The sequence below is a fragment of the Brachycentrus maculatus genome, unplaced genomic scaffold (assembly GCF_059751285.1).
Source record: "Brachycentrus maculatus isolate JH-2025_06_01 unplaced genomic scaffold, ASM5975128v1 h1tg000091l, whole genome shotgun sequence".
Taxonomy (NCBI): Eukaryota; Metazoa; Arthropoda; class Insecta; order Trichoptera; family Brachycentridae; genus Brachycentrus; species Brachycentrus maculatus.
The window spans coordinates 11,981-29,727 of record NW_028280845.1 but is presented as its reverse complement, the minus strand read 5'-3'; the positions used below and the strand labels follow the sequence as shown (position 1 = coordinate 29,727).

Sequence of the window (17,747 nt, the reverse complement as noted above, 5' to 3'; positions counted from 1 at the left end):
AAAGATGCAAGTAAAAAATAAAATAAAATCAAACGCTATCCCAAAGCGAAGAACATTAATTAATATACTAATACAATAGGGACATTATATACATATGAACAAACATATTTGTTTCGTGATAAATCGCTTCTTGTCCTTTTTTGGAATGAATAATTGCAAGTAACCATATGAATATAAAGATCTAATTGTCTTTACTGGAAGTGATTACGCAAGGTTGACTATAAAAAAGATGACATCAAAACTAATTAAGTTATGGACCAAAGGTTCTCAGTGGAAGCGGTATCGATCTGAAGAGGTCTACCACAGGACACTAGACGTCCCGGTAGACAGAAAAGAAATCTAAGAAGTGCACAATTTATTTTTACTCCTATCTTATAGAGATGAGGGGACCATTTTCCAAGTTCTTTCCGTCTGTCGATAAAAAATTTGGACAGAGAGGCGCCAGTCAAAAAAGTTTGAGAACCTGTGATATACAGACAAACAAGTGCAACTCAAGAATGGAACTGCAACAAGTATCGCACACTGATAAAAACATATTATTTGGTTGCAGACTACGTGTCCCTGAACAAATCAATAGGAAATAAATTAAATGTAAAAGGATGTATCATTGTACATACAAGGATAAGTCGCGTCAAAAACACAAGTGCCTTAATAAGATTAAAACACAAAGGTCATTAAAGAGTTAGGTAGGTCTCATTATTTTATTTATCTATGTTTTATATATATATATATATATATATATATATATATATATATATATATATATATATATATATATATATATATATATATATGTATATATATATATATATATATATATATATATATATATATATATATATATATATATATATATATATATATATATATATATATATATATATATATATATATATATATATATATATATATATAAATATATATATATATATATATAAATATATATATATATATATATATATATATATATATGAATATATATATATATATAAATATATATATATATATATATATATATATATATATATATATATATATATATATATATATATATATATATGTATATATATATATATATATACATATATATATATATATATATATATATATATATATATATATATATATATATATATATATATATTTATATGTATATATATATATATATATATATATATATATATATATATTGTATATATATATTGTATATATATATATATATATATATATATATATATATATATATATATATATATATATATATATACATATATACAATATATTTTACGTCCAAAGGTCTAATTTTGCATGGACAAGTGACACATTAGTGTTCGTTCCACATATCCATGTTCAAAATATATCAATAAATTATTCTTAGATTTATTCGCGAGATTGTAACAGTCAAAAAGTTTCAGTAAAAAACATATTCGGAACAAAAGCATTACTTTAATGGATTAACAGTGTTAAAAGCTTGTAAGTTTTTGCCAGCATAAAAATTAAATGCTGAACTACAAGCAGCGAAGTACTATTGTCGAAGCAAGCCAAACAGGCTCGAGTAACGAGTGTCTGGTTCACCAAAGCTTTATCTCTAAAACTTTTATTGCACTATCCGTTTCCGCTGCAGCTTTAGTAAAACAACACCGCAACTAGTTTCAAAGAACCAAGAAGTGGGGAAAATCGTGCAGTGACTGGCCACTGCCAGTAACTGGTAGCCACTTTTAATCCGAATACCGCTGAACGAAACAATGATACAATCTTTAAAAATGTGAAAATAACTCCCACGTGGAGAAAACCCAGATTTGTGAATTATTTGGACACATTCAAAATGTTGTGAATAAAAATAACTGATCAAATTATAAGCTATATAAAAAATTTAGAATCATGTTCTTAGGCATGATGATAGTATGTAAAAATAATAATATGTAACATACCCGCGAGGATAGCATTTAAGTACGCGGTTTATTTTCATCGTGATTTAGGACCTCTAAAGGTGTTAAACAGGGATGTGTAATGTCACCTTGTCTATTTAATCTATACACATAGATAACTACATGAAATAACTGAACTGGAGTTAAAATGATAGATGACCGTCCTCGTTCTGTTCTCCCGCTCACATTCGCCACATATATTATCTTAGTCATTCTCTCGTTATCCATTTGCTCCACATGTCCATACCACCTTAAAGAACTCTTCTTAATCTTTTTAAATATCCCTAGTTCAGCCTTACATTCCCTTCTCATATCTTAGTGTTTGATTTAGCTAAATTGGCAGAGCAAAAAAAAGAAAAAAATGTATGTATTATTTTAAATACCGGAGTTAACGTGTTTGTATGTATATTACTTTTGGTATAATAATAAATTATTCAAATTATAAAATAATGGTTGTCATAAGCATATAAATGGATATTTATTGTAATTCATTATTCAGATAGGTGGCGGATAGAAACTGAAGTCGTTATCCAATGTCGAATAAATTAACTGAACATTAAGTAACACAATAAAATAAATAAGACATTCTGACAATTAATTCCGAAAGTTATCCCGTAAGAATCTTCATCTTGTGTCGGGTTGTGGTCCCGTGGTTAGTGTCGCGGACTCTTTAGTTAGTCAGAGTTTCTCGGTTCGAACCCGTTCTACCACAATTTGATACCTAATAATGAGCCGCTTAGGCTCACAGAAATAGTATGAAATTGAAAATTTTATGTTAATAATAAAAAAAACACAAATATTACTCTTTTCCAAAAAAAATATTAAAAAGTGGAGCATGATTAAAAAACATTTGGGAAATATGTTTATGGACGGAAAGATTAACAAAGATATGGAAAGGAGAACGAATGCTAGGAACAGAGCGAATGCTGCACTAAAATCAGTTGGCAGTACACAACAGAGTCCAACTCTAATGTATGAAAGTTAGGACAAAAAGGGCGAAAGTGGACTGTACGCAGTCGAAACGCGATCTCTCGGATAAACGTCCGGCAGAATGATGTATGATAGATGTTCGAATGGTAGTATAATGAAATAATGTTAAGCAGAGAAAGGCATTATCGATAAAATTTAGAGAGGTTGAGATGGTTTGGATGATGTGAATCAAACGAGTGAAGAAAAAACAGTAAAACAAATTTATAAGGCGAATGTAGTTGGAAATAGAATCAGAAGAAGACTGAGCGAAATAAGTATTTTAAATACATACTTGGGCGTGATTAAGTCATGAGTCGGGATAATCGGCGGGTATGTGTGTACGATAAGATGCATCCATGTGGAAGAGACAAAAATTGTTTGCAAAAACAGATTAGTTAGGCGTTCTATTCTCTCTGCCTAGTCCTGCGGAAAAGCGGCGTGATGGTGAGTTAGTTCGTTTATAAAACATTAATGTCAGATTAACAGAAAAAGAAGTAACGTTAATCGTGCTCACTGATTACGCCGTTTTAGTATAAAAACAACTTTGAACCTTCGGTGACAAGTTCTTACACGCTTTCTAACGCTATAATGGGTACCTACCATTGAAATCAATGGAAAGTTGTGTATTAGATAAAAGGAGAAAACTTTTTTAATCACCCGGTGTGGTTTTATAATTAAAATAACTTTATTTGATTTTTTTCTATAAATTCCAATTAAGACGTATTAGAAATATTGATTACTTCGAAATAACTAGACAAATCCATAAAAAAATTGAAAGACATACATCGCTCACTCTTTTCAACAACGTCATATATCAAAAATCGTCAATTTTCAGTTGTGCATGTTTTCGGAATGCCCAGAAAATGTACCATATCCCAGCAAAAGCGGCATATTTTTAATTAAATATTTACCCGCTACAGGTCAGAAAGTGTTGTTTTTGCATTTTGAAGAAAATGAATTGTTTAATTGTATTTTAAATATACTAAACATTTTTCAAATGGAGAAAAAACCTTCAGGTTTTACCTAAAGAGATCTGTTGCACAGTAAAAAGTTCAATAAGTGGCTTAATATTTATTTCTGATTAGTTCATAATCCCCGTAAATACCCAGACTTCCATATTCTTTTTCATCTGAGTGAATCGAAATGAGAAATATTAATTGATTCAAGTGACAAATGTCAACTTTCCAGGAGACGCGAAGAGACCTTGTCTTCTTCCCATTCACAAACAAAATGTTCATGCGAACAAACCTCGCACATTAGATGAATTTGAACGTGAGATTCAACTGATTGACCAGCAAACATTGGAAAGAAAGTGTGGGAGAATTTCAAAGGCAGAGTGGAAAAAGGCATCGATAAAGATGGTCAACATCTCTCAGACATTATTTTCTAAACATAATTTCAATGGCATACAATAATTTTTCATTTCAACATTGACTGCGCTGTATTTTTATTTTCAAAAGCACCCTGTTCTTCGTGGTCACCTTGTATTAAGTGGCAAGACATTTTACACTATGTTTTAATACCGTTGTTTGTATTATAAGTTGCAAATAGCGTTGCATGGCAAATAAAAAAAGCTTTCAGGAGCGTTGAGTGATTCTTAAATGATTCAAGGTGCATAGCGTAATGTCACGGAGTCTTTTGAAGATCATTTCTAAAATGTTGACTGTCTTTTAATGTCAAAAGCACTTTGCTCGTTGACAAATTAAGGAAGTCATTACACAACTTTATAGATGTCCGAATCACTCAATCTGTCAACACAGTCAGGGGTCGGAAAACATTTTAGTGAGAAGACCTAACTACTACTACTACTACCATCACGCTGTTTCACTGCAGGGGTAGGCAGAGAAGATGGAATGCCACACTCTTCTGTCCTAAAATACAATCCTAGCTTCCTTCACACCGCACATGTAGTCGTAGCCATACATGGTTTCCTATTACGTAGACTTTTGACACCAACATATTTTAGTTTTTTTCTTCGTACTCGTTCTGTTCTCCCGTTCACATTTGCTAACCATTCATTAATGTACATTCATTACATTTTCAACGTTAACGGTAGGCTTTGAGAATTGCACCAAGAAGGTCCATTCTAGCATTCATGTCAGAAATGCTTTCAAACAAGATACGGATTGCAAAGATGAAAAATTCTTAATACCTAGATGCAGTAGAAACCGTACATAAAACTTTCCATTGCCGGTCAGATGGACCAGCGGTTTCCAAAGTGAAGCGCGCGTGCTGCAGGAGGTGCACGAAGATTCAAGGGGAGTGTAACAAAAATTAGAAATATGATTAAAGACGAATATTTAATTCAAACAAAATATATTGAATTATATGTGTTTCACTATGAATGAATTGACATTAATATAAATTATTTGAGAATTACAAAATGGCTAAAATGATATTTAAGGTATGTATTTAACAGACAATGAAGAAAAAAACATACCTAATGATAATGATAAAAAAATATATAAAAAATATCGGCTCAGCTAAATTTATCGATCAATCGCTCTTTTACTCGCATCCACAAATCCTTTTATAATTTTACATTATATTAAAAATTCCATAATTTATATAAATATATAGTATATTGCCTTTTGATACGTGACCAACTTATGTACAAATAAGAAAAATATCGTTTCTTCTCTCTGAAAATATCAAACACAAGTAATTTCTACGTCTTTTATGGAAAGGCAAATCGAAGACGAGCAGAAAATACTTTTTACTGTTTTTTTTATATTCAAAATGGGTAAACAACTTTTATTGATTAGACCTATATGCCTGTGAAATGTACAGTATTCTATATTTTTCTTTCGTGTTATAAGTAATTTTAAAAAATATATATAAATTAAATAGGAGGGAAAGGTCTTTAGATACAGCACTATTTAAAGTGCAGTGGGGTCCAGGACTAAAAAAAGTTTGAGTACTACTGAGATAAACAGATAGAAGAATGATTGCTTTCTCGTGCATTCTGTGCATTTATGAAAAGATGCTGGTAGGGATACAATTTTACTCGAATGTACATTAGATTCGTATGGAATTTATGCATTTGGTTTGCTGTCATCTTATTTTTGTACACTTTTTTATTTAAGTTTAAAAATACGTAATTCGTAAGTGTCTAATTATTTTTTATGTTTAATTTTATTTTACTTGGTAAATACCATTTCTTGAAATGTATTGACACGTGTTTCGATGCATTCAGCATCAGTACCACATAATGACTATCAAATCAATCAACAACAAAAATTAAGTTTTGTACTGACATTCTTGGTGGAACTGCATTTTATAGAATAAAATAACAAAAAATAAAATAACTATGTAGTTTTTTCCACGTGAATTTTATTTGACCAGCAACCGGGTTTCGTTGTAGCATACTGGTCTGATGATGTGACTGATCAGACCAGTCTGATGATTTCGGTTACGACCAAACCCGGTTGCTGGTCAAATAAAATTCACATAGAAAAAACTACATACTTAGTTGTTATTTCATTCAACAAAATGTTTGTTGAATTTCAAATGTATAACAAACCAACGATGGCATACCATAAGGTTGTATTTTTTTTTAAATATTTTATAGTTTATGAAGTAAACAGAGGCGTGCATTCTATAAAGACAGAAAAGCAGTGCTTACGCTGGATTACTCGCGTTCCATATAAAAATACGACCAGTGCCTAAATCCTAATTAAAAACTCTGTGCTAAAAACTGGTAGTAAATGATGAAAAATATTATGGTCTGATACTGTCGCGAGAGACTACAGAAATGTGTCCGATGCATTACATGACGTCATACTTATTGGACGTCCAATAAGTATAGCTTATATATTATAAGCTATACTTATTGGACGTGGGAATGCTGTCATTTGAATGGGAACAAAGATGATTCCTTGATTCAATTAATTCCATAGTGAAAAGACTATTGAAAGAACTTTACTCCGTGAATGTGCATAATACATCATCCTGAATGGACAAGGATGAATTCTTCGTAGCGAATTGATAATTAATGTTAATATCGCTCACTCCTTTCAACAACGTCATATATCAAAATACTTGATTTTTCAGGAGATCGTTAAAATGTATTAAAAATAAATATCAAGCCACTTATTTAACTTTTTACTGTGCAACAGATCTTTTTAGGTAAAACCTGAATATTTTTTCTCCATTTGAAAAATATTTAGTATATTTAAAAAAATAATTAAACAATACCTTTTCTTCAAAATGCAAAAACAACACTTTTTGCCCTGTAGCGGGTAAATATTAAGTTAAAAATATGCCGCTTTTGCTGGGATATAGTACATTTTCTGGGCATTCCGAAAACACGCACAACTAAAAATTGTCGATTTTTGATAAATGACGTTGTTGAAAGGAGTGAGCGATATGTGAAAGATGTCTTGCCTTACAACTTACTGGTTGTACCCGGCCACGCGTTGCTGTGGCTCAGTCTGGTTAAATGGTAAAGAAAAAAAATAAGCACACATTTTTCGTGATAATAAAGAACTACGTTCACGCGCGCTTCTAACGAACTTTCCTAAAACGGCTTAAATAAAGCTGCACTATAGACCAAGAAGATCCAAGTTTCTGGCCTAATTTTTCAATGGTTTGCACCCTCTTCTAGTGGAACGGAAGGTCTGTTGATGACAGTCAACAGTCCGCCTTCACCTGAGGAGTTCTACGTGGTTTCCTCCCAGCAATGAGCAAATGCTGACAATTTTCTGATTAGCCCACACAAGATTATCCCTCCTGTTCCCAACACAGATTTAAATAAAATATCTTTATTTAGTTAGAATAAACAAAAATCCACTTAATGATCTATAAACCTTGTAAATAATAAGCGAGTAAAATAATAAATGCAATTCACATGTAAAAAAATGGTTTGAAGTAGATCGGACGCAAACTGATTCAAACCTGATCGTTTCAAAATAATGGCGTAATTCCTGATCCACTCAATACATCACAGAACAATGCTTCATTTCACAAGTAATCACTCAAAAGTAATGTACAATTACTGTATAATTAATTTCAAATTCTACAATTTAATTATTGTCATCAAAAAAGTTTGGAATACCTGGAGCCATTGGCCGTATTTTTAGTCTGAGAATTCCTCATCGCAATTGTGTCCGCCGTTGCTCCAACCCCGCCCATTTTTGAAATCCAGTCAACAGGTCACTGTGCACCAATACGTCACACGCTATCGTTATATTATATAATTGGACGGTATTTGTAACAATCGAACAGTCACGCAGCAAGAATCACACGATGTCTCCTTCTCACGTGCGTTCCCCAACTTACGAAGATGCCAGAAATTCGGAAAATACGACGCCATGCGCCATTGCGTACAGCGAGCCTCGTATCTTGACTGTAAATCACCAGGTCTTGCGCTTATCTCGAGCAAAGATGCTGCAATATTTGCTCTTGTACTCGTATCAGATAATTATCATCAAGTGACCGGTTCGCACTTATCACGCTGAGAAAAAGATTCGAAAAAAAGACAAGGACGAATTTCGCGTGTGTCATATTGTAATATCACATAAATTACATGATATTCAACAAGTTGTGGTGCTCTTTCTCTGTCTATGCAATGATCTCAGTACCTTTTGATACATTTGGGAATATGGCTTATTGTAGCGCCATCGGTTGAGAAATTGGTGAAATATTTGTAAAACTTTTTTTCGTTTGACGTTTCATCCGTAGGGTGAATAATCCAGTGTCTGATATAATAAATAATATTAATGTTGTAGATAACTTTTGCTTTTGGACATTTATTTCTAGCGATATTGACATTTTCCAACCAGTTATCTATCAGTACTGTCGGAATGTTACTGATTCCGAAGTAAATGAGTAAATATATGTTGTTTTCACCAAATAGAAGTAATTTTGTATATTAAAAGCATTGTTAGCTTTGTGGTACGGTGATAAAGTGAACGATGAATGAAAAGGAATAAAAAGAGTGTTGAATAGAAGAAAGGCAATTTTATCAACTTAAGTACTTTAGTTTCAATTCTAAGTACTCAATTTCCATAATGACAGAGAAACTAGCATAATTTTTCAATCATTTTGTTTGCTGAAGATACGCATACTTCGGAAGAAATTCAATTCGAACCTCAAATCTAACCACAGTTACTCGAACCAAATCATTACAAATGCCTTTATTTACTTTTACGAACTGAACGACGATTGAATATTAATGATTCGAAAACTGAGCACACAAAAATATACATATTTTGTCACCTAGATGTATTATAACGGACAACCAAAAGGCCCAGATATAAATGTAACGACAGGCAATTAATAACACGAAAAGAAATTTGCCACAGTTCACGATGATACGTGAAATGTATGAGATGAAAAAAGTTACTGTTGACCTCGCCATAGATCCTATTCTGATGCGACCAGTGGGTCACGCGAAATCCAGTCCAATCGTCGCCATTCTATCACGCACTGAATCGTGAGATGTTTTGCATCCCGAATCATTACTACTTTTCAATGCGCAGCTGATCCGTGATAAAATGCAACAGCTGGGTCGTTCAGCTCGTGTGGATATGCAAACATACGAGTACCTAGGAAGGTAATCGTGAATACTCTGTCAGAATGTTTGATTGGTATAACTAGTAAATGAAAACAAAAGAATTCAAATAAAAAGAACATTATGGACATTCCAGGGTTGTTCAATCAATACGTAGACTGACGTCATAAAACAAAATGTACTTTATTTAGAAGTTATATATCTGGGTCCCCTTCACCTCATCGACGCACACATTTATCCCAATGGTATTCCCACTTTTGGAAACAGTCCTTAAACGTTTCTTTTGTGATATCCTTCAGCTCGTTCGTCGCATTTTCCTTAATCTCAGGAATCTTTTCAAATCGTCTTCCTTTCAAAGGTCTTTTGAGTTTGGGGAACAAGAAAAAGTCAAACGGAGCGAGCTCAGGTAAGTAGTGTTAGTGGGGAAGAAGAGTAATCGAGTGTTTGGACAAAAACTCGCGAGTTCTGAAATCTGAACGGGCTGGGACAAAATTAATTTAAATCGTCAAAAATGTCAGATTTTTTTTATAAAATCATGGTTTTTCAACCCCTGCCTCGTTGTGTATATAACTTTTTTTTCAAGCCTCCCACCAGTCTGTCGATGACGGTAACGACGAAACCCGGTCACAATAAAATATATGTGGAATAAATAGTATTGTTTTGTTATTATATAAAATGCAGTTCCACCACGAAAAGTCAGTACAAAACAGAAATTCTTTCATATATTTCTGTAAATATCTTTTGTTAAACGTGGGCACATAATTGTAATACGTAATAATGTGTATAAATAAATAAACATAATATTTTCATGGTCATAACAAATCGATTTTTAAAGCCTTGCATATATGTACTAGAGTTTTTTTTTTAAACAAGCAGAACCTAGATAATTTCTAGATTAAAAATTCCCAATATCGCTTGGGTGTTCTCTTTTTTCTAAATACGATCACGGATATCTCTACTGGATGATAGATCTGCCATCGTGCTAAAAGCCATTATCTTTAATACATGGACAAAGAAGGCTGTCTCCTCTACCCGTAGACTACTATGTTAATTTATCTTCCATAGTTTCTAAACATGGGTCACGACTCACGCTACATTTTTGCAAGTACTGATAGTGGAATTGGGTCTATAGGTGAAGAACGTCGATAATCTAATTTGCATATCATCTCAATAAATGTACAAAACAATACCGTACTCAATTCAGTTAGACTAAATTATATTTCAAAAATATATAGTATAAACTAGGAGTATACAATAGCGCATGTTGGAGATTCAACGGTCGGAACATGTAGGGAACAACCAGGTATTAAGCAGGAAGGATGAAAGTAGACTGATTGCAGTCGAAACGCGATTCCTTGGAGAAATTTGTGGTAAAACGATGTACGATAGATGTTTAAATGGTGAAATAAGGAAAGAATGCAAGACTGAGATAAGCATTGTTGATAAAATTAAGAAAGGTGTTAGAGATGGTTTTATTATATGGAAAGAATGAATGAATAAAGAATAGTAAAACAAATTTACGAGGCGAATGTAGTTGGAAGGATAGGAGCAAAGGAAAATCGAGGAAAACGTGACATTATCAAGTATGTATGTGAAATACTTGAATGTAGTCAGGTCAGGAGTCGGAATAATCGGTGGGTATGTATGAGGAGATCAAATGAGTGAAGAAAGTAAATTTAAACAAATTTTTGAGGCGAATGCAGTTCGAAAAATGGTAGAAGCAGATGAACGAGGAAAACTTGGCGTCATCGAGTATTTAATACACTTGGGCATGGTCATGTCAGGAGTCAGCATAATCAGCAGGTATGTATGGTATAAGGAGATGCATTAATGTGGAAGAGACGATAATTGTTTACAAAGATAGAGTGGTGTGGCGTTCTATTCCCTCGTCAGTTAGTTAGTTTTGAAATATGTATATAAATTATAATAATTACTATCGTTAGTTTTAATTTTTACCAGAAGATGAAACATGTGTAAGTTTTCGAAACTAGTCGTATATATAAATAAAACTCATTAAGTGGTATATTCAAGTATTTTTAAAAAAATATTATTAACGCCAAAGTACCACAACCTTTTACACATTATTATTTCAATTCCTCGAGTTATAAGAAGTAAAAAATATAAACATAAATCGAAAGATTTTTTGTAATGTATCGTTTTTTGATGTGTAAAAAAATGCGGTCACAGACTCCGAAACGTTTCTTGACGAAATTAAAGGTGCCGATTTTAGGTTAGTAGCGTAATGGACAAATTATAATTTACACAGTCGGTTGTTCGGGCTCGATTCCGGAGGAAGTTGTTAATAAACACGAAGAAAACGTGCTGTTGAAAAAACAGTGGTTTTGCTTGACAATTAGCATTCATTATCTGAAAATTCTATCAGAGATTTGTACACAAACGTGTTTAGTAACGATTGAAATACGTTTTTACAAAGGTAATATCATGTTTGCTTTTGTAATACATTGGAAAAAAACTAGGAAGTATTTGTTAAACGTTTGTTTAAGGTTTAAGGCACAGTTCTCGGCGTTCAGATCACAACGCGCTCAACCACGCTGACGTGTACTAACGCTCAATTATTTGTTAAAGAATATATGTCACCCTGGTAATTAGAACATGGTGGTGGATTATAAACACTAGTTAGTATCAACTTACATGCCTCGCTGACAGTGATAGGGACTTTGAAAGTGTTATTGTTTTTACCTTTTACTAGTTTCAAGAATTACAGATGTTCTCATTAACATCATCGGTTTGTATTTTCCCCTGTTGTTGAGGACATATCGCTCACTCCTTTCAAGAACGTCATAAATCAAAAATCGACAATTTTCAGTTGTGCATGTTTTCGGAATGCCTAGAAAACGTACTATATCCCAGCAAAAGCGGCATATTTTTAACTTAATATTTACCCGCTACAGGTCAGAAAGTGTTGTTTTTGCATTTTGAAGAAAAGGTATTGTGTAATTATTTTTTTAAATAAACTAAATATTTTACAAATGAGAAAAAACCTTCAGGTTTTACCTAAAAAGATCTGTTGCACAGTAAAAAGTTCAGTAAGTGGCTTGATATTTATTTTCAATACATTGTATTATATTTTTAAACTTTAAAAACGTTCTCCTGAAAAATCAAGTTTTTTGATTTATGACGTTCTTGAAAGGAGTGAGCGATATGTAAATCTCAAAAACTAGTCGTGTTTATATTAATGAATTACAAGATGTGGTCTTCTATAATACAAGTGTTTTATTAGATTTAACTTTTGTACTGATATATTTCTTGGTGGAATTGCATTTTATTAAGTATAGTTTTTTCCACACATACTTCATTTTACCAGTGATCGGGTTTCGTCGTTATCGACATCACCAGTCTAGTAATGACAAAAGCCTGTCATTTGTCAATTAAAACATACATGGAAAAAAACTATTTAGTTATTTATTATATAACTATTTAGTTGTGTTTTATTTTCACATCTGAATGTTTATTATGTTGGCATTACAATTGTTTCACTGCTTCTGTTAGTTCTCACTTCACATGCGTTGGTACAAATAACCCATGTTACAATCAACCACAATCTACTCTAATATTTTCCCATAAATTAATGCTTTAAATGCGTATAAAGACATCGGGCAATATTTCAAAATACATTCTTCCGAAATATTTCAATATTTATATTATAGAAACGCCTGAAATGTCAATAACATACATTTATTACCGGTTATAACTGCTAATAACAAATTTTAGAATAATTTTATGTCATTCGGTATTCCATAATAATAATAAATAAAATTCTAAAATAAAAATAGATGTTTCATAACAATTACATACATAAAATTGGATATTTGCATGCGTAATTTTTATTTATTATTATTATTTAGATTGGGTGCATTGCATTGCTTCATAACAGGCGTCATATCAAACAGCATTGTATTTATTAAAATCAATTAGCGAAGAAGTAGCTCGAGCAAGATGTTCGTAGAATTGAAGCTTAAATTTAATTACTGAAATTTGAGTAGAGTGGTTGTCAACCATGGGTATAATTGTGAAAGTTACATGTGTATAAAGTGATCACATAACCCGATATCTGACAGGTTGTTAGCCCTTTAAATACCCAGACTTCCATAGTCTTCTTCATCTATGTTGAGATATAAAAAAACAACCTCGATTTTTAAAAGGACACGGTAATATAATGAAAATAATACTTGAAAAAGTGAAATCGCATACAAAAACGTTTTCATTTAAAAAATTTTACTATAATAATATATATACACTAAACTAGCAGTGTTCAACAGCGTTCTGGGACCAATCCTAAAGTATGAAAGTGAAGCGTGGAGTTAAAACGCATAAGAATGTGCGGTAAAACGATGTATGATAGATGTTCAAATGGTGATGTAAGGAAATAACGGAGGGCTGAGATTATTAGAGCATTATACATAGATAAAATTGAAAAAGGTGTGTTGAAATGTTAATGTATGCATATGAGGCGAATGTAGATGGTAATAAAAGCAGAGAAATACCGAGAAAAACTTGGCATTATCAAGTATTTAAAACACTTAAACAAAGTGGTCAGGTCAGGAGTTGGAATATTCGACAGGTTTGCATGACTGCGCAAGATACGAAGATTTTTTGCAAAGGCATATTGGTGTGGCGTTCTATTCTCTACTTAGTAAAAGATTTATTATATGTTTCTTCTCACTTTGTAGAATTAGTGGTTGTGTTTACATTGAGCGACGATGTGAATTGAAGATAGACAAACATTATCGGAAAGCAAAGAGAAAAACATCGCACATCCGAAGGAAACCGGAGCGTCGCTAGATGGAGCGATAGCGAGTCTGCGAGTCTGGTAGTGTATAGTAGTGTCTGGTAGTGTATGGGAGGTGAGAAGAGATGAGAAGGAAGATGCGAGTGTGTGACCCACATGTTATCATGAAGTCCGGCACAGTTTTCACATTCCGATAAGTGGTTTATTTGCTTGAAAAGCTGAGAATTTTATGTAAACTATAGAGGGTTCCAAAAGAGAAAGAGATGAAATAATTCGAAAAAATATGTATGTGAATATAAAATAGTATGAGGGAACGTATGTGGCTATATCATTTTCCGTCTCCGTGGTGTAATAGTTAGCTGTTTAGCTACCGTGCTGGAGGTCCTGGGTACAATTCCCAGGGGGGGGGTGAAAAAAAAGATTAGTGATTTTAAACTCCCATATTAATTCAATATTGCCCTGTACTGGTCCCTGAAACCCAGGAGTGATCACCTTGCCCTTATGTAAAGTGAAGATTAAGATAACATTGCATAAATACGATGCAGTGCCCTATGCACCATTGAGTGTGAATAAGGGTAAGAAGAAGAAGAATATAATTGAAAAAAAAAATCACTTTTGTTTTTTATCAATAGTTTATGGGTCGGGTCACATCTTTTAGTGGTATTTACCAAGTAAAACTTAAATTAAAAGATTTTTCTGATAATAAATTGCGAAAATAATTGAGAAATATGCCCAAGGTGATGTTTTCAACAAGGCAACGATCAAAGACAGCTGAATGTTTGAGCAGTTATTCAAATTGTTGTCCGTTACGCTAATCCGTCAGATCAAATGATAAGAGCTTTCTTATCTTTCAACTCTAATTGCAGACAAGACGGCCGTGACGCGACGAGATGCGCATGTCGATGCTGGTTTTATAATTCCATCTTTGACATTATATTTTTTTATCTTCAGTCATTCGTGCAGTGTCGGATTCAAAATATTCAGCTAGAATATTGAGCTTAAGGCCAAGCATTCGTTAAGTCGCAACTTAATTTTCTCTAAATCCAGCTAAAATTTTATGTTTGATTGATTTTTTTCATAAAACACCATTTTTGCATTGAAAAAAAATATATTGGAAAGAATTATATGGATAAGAAAAGAGATATAGATTGTCAACGTCGGGGGAACCTGACAGGACACATAGAAGAATTCTTTCAACAACGTCATATATAAAAAAAATGATTTTTCAGGAGATCGTTTTTAAAGTTTAAGAATATAATAAAATGTATTAAAAATAAATATCAAGCCACTTAGTGAACTGTTTACTGTGCAACAGATCTTTTTAGGTAAAACCTGGAGGTTTTTTCTCCATTTCAAAAATATTTAGTATGTTTAAAATTATGTTTAAAAAAATTTTCTTCAAAATTAAAAAACAACGCTTTAAATTTAAACAATACATTTTCTTCAAAATTCAAAAACAACACTTTCTGCCCTGTAGCGGGTAAATATTTAGTTAAAAATATGCCGCTTTTTCTGGGATATAGTACATTTTCTGGGCATTTCGAAAACATGCGCAACTGAAAATTGTCGATTTGTGAGATATGATTGGTGAAAGGAGTGAGCGACATGTCAAATAATCGCCATCAGCATGTGAAATATCTGGTTTGGAGTCTACCGATACGCTGAAATATTGGGCGATAAAAATTTTTTGAAAAAAATGAAAAATTAAAAAAATATTACTACCAATTAGGCAAGCTAAAGTGTGTAAATCCAGCACTGCATCCATGTGGCTTAAAGTTTATTGTTCTCTGGTGTTGCCAGCTAATGAAGTGCGTGTCTACAGTAATTATTACTTAATGGCGGAACAATTTGTAAGATTATTTTTTCATTTACACTAAACACTGGAATTTTCGTTATACTCTTGCATTATTCTTTGGATAGGTCAGCCGTCCATAAACTGTCCATTAATTTTGTATAATGAGAATTATAAATAAAAATGAAAAGGTTATTTTTTTTTAAAAGTAAAAATAGGATGACCCTATTATGACACTTGCCACGAAGCGGCGTGTTGGTTATTTAGTTATAGAAATTGTATGCAAGAAAAAAGACAGAAAAAAGCTCTTTCATTTAACTTTCAAACAAAACGTAACACGAACTTAGAGATGCCTTCCACAGCAAATCGTTTACATTTACCAGATAACTGTTGTCCGCCTCCGTAGTGTAATGGTCAGCACGCTCGGCTACCGTACCGGAGGTCCCGGGTTCGATTCCCAGGGAAGGGGTCAAATAAATATACGTGATTTTTTCACACTAATATTTATTCAATATTACTCTGGACTGGTATATACCTGAAGCGGAGGGCTAATCACCTTTCCTTCGTGCGTTCAAGATCAAGATAACACTGCGTTTATATGATGCAGTGCCCTATGCACCATTGGGGTGCGGATAAAGGTTTGAAAAGTGTGATTTTAACTCTAATATTTATTCAATATCAACCTGGACTAGTACCTGAAGCGGAGGGCTATCACCTTTCCTTCACGTGTTAATGATCAAGATAATACTGCGATTTTATGATGCAGTGCCCTATGCACCTTCTCGAGGAGATAAGGGTTTGGAGATGATTTTAAGTTATGTTTGTGTATAATATATTTAATATATTATGAAGGCATATCCAAAAATTTATATACATTATTCTTCTTTTATCATTTATCCTCTTCCAATGATATCCTCTTCCATAGGTCACAACATCATATCAACGCAGTGCATTCTTGATTTTTCATTATTAGTTCGTGAATTGCGGAAAAGATGTCGTTCGCAGGTCACGAACAATGCTCCGCGGAGTAATGAGATTCTTCATGGCATTACGGCTAAGAGCGATGGCGGAACGAACTTTCTACATCGAGCGCAGTACCAAAGTGATACTGACACCTAGAGACAAAGGGAGTTTAGAAAGCCAAAGAAAGATCGAAGAAGAGACATATCCATAGGTAGGAAACGCGACCAAAAAATGTCATAAAATCTGATATCTAAGCCATGTTAACGATGACCGTTAAATCGGATACGGACTCCCATATAAAAATACTCTTTACTTCAGTAGTAAAATATCCAGTATTGTCTTGACTGGACATATTTCTACGGCCCCTACGTAAAGTACTCTATCTGCAAAACTGTTACTTTACAGGAGAGAGCTTAGAAGATTTTTTCAACGTATTTATTTTATTAATTTACGGTTTTATCTGAAATTCTAAACTAGTATTATACATTTAAAAACGCGATAAAATAATGTATAAAATCGTTTTAAAACTTTATGCAATATTAAGTAGTTAGCGCTTTAGGAGTTCAGTTCATTTCGAAAATTCATTGTAGATAGCATCTTATACGCCTGAAAACAAGGCGTATTTTTTTATATTTGTAGAAAACAATCGGTTGATAACATACACCAAATATCTAAAAATTAACAAAAATGTAGTTAGAGCACTTTACGTAGGGCACGTCGATTTATCTCTGATCAAAAAGCAATCAGTACACATATTTATTTATGTCATACAATTTATATAGCCAATGGTATGCGTATATTAGGAGAATGGAACCATCCAGCTCCCCCACA

The 17,747-nt window shown here is 32.8% G+C and overlaps 1 protein-coding gene across 1 annotated transcript in view; it reads right to left on the bottom strand.

The window, feature by feature from the left end:
* Positions 1–8,045, bottom strand: part of LOC148310541 (transmembrane ascorbate-dependent reductase CYB561-like) — a 39,494-nt gene extending 31,449 nt beyond the window's left edge. Inside the window, exon 1 of the mRNA XM_088258254.1 lies at positions 7,954–8,045. Coding sequence (XP_088114380.1) covers positions 7,954–8,030 — 77 coding nt within the window. The 5' untranslated portion in view covers positions 8,031–8,045. The remainder of the gene's footprint in view (positions 1–7,953) is intronic.
* Positions 8,046–17,747: the final 9,702 nt, after the last annotated feature.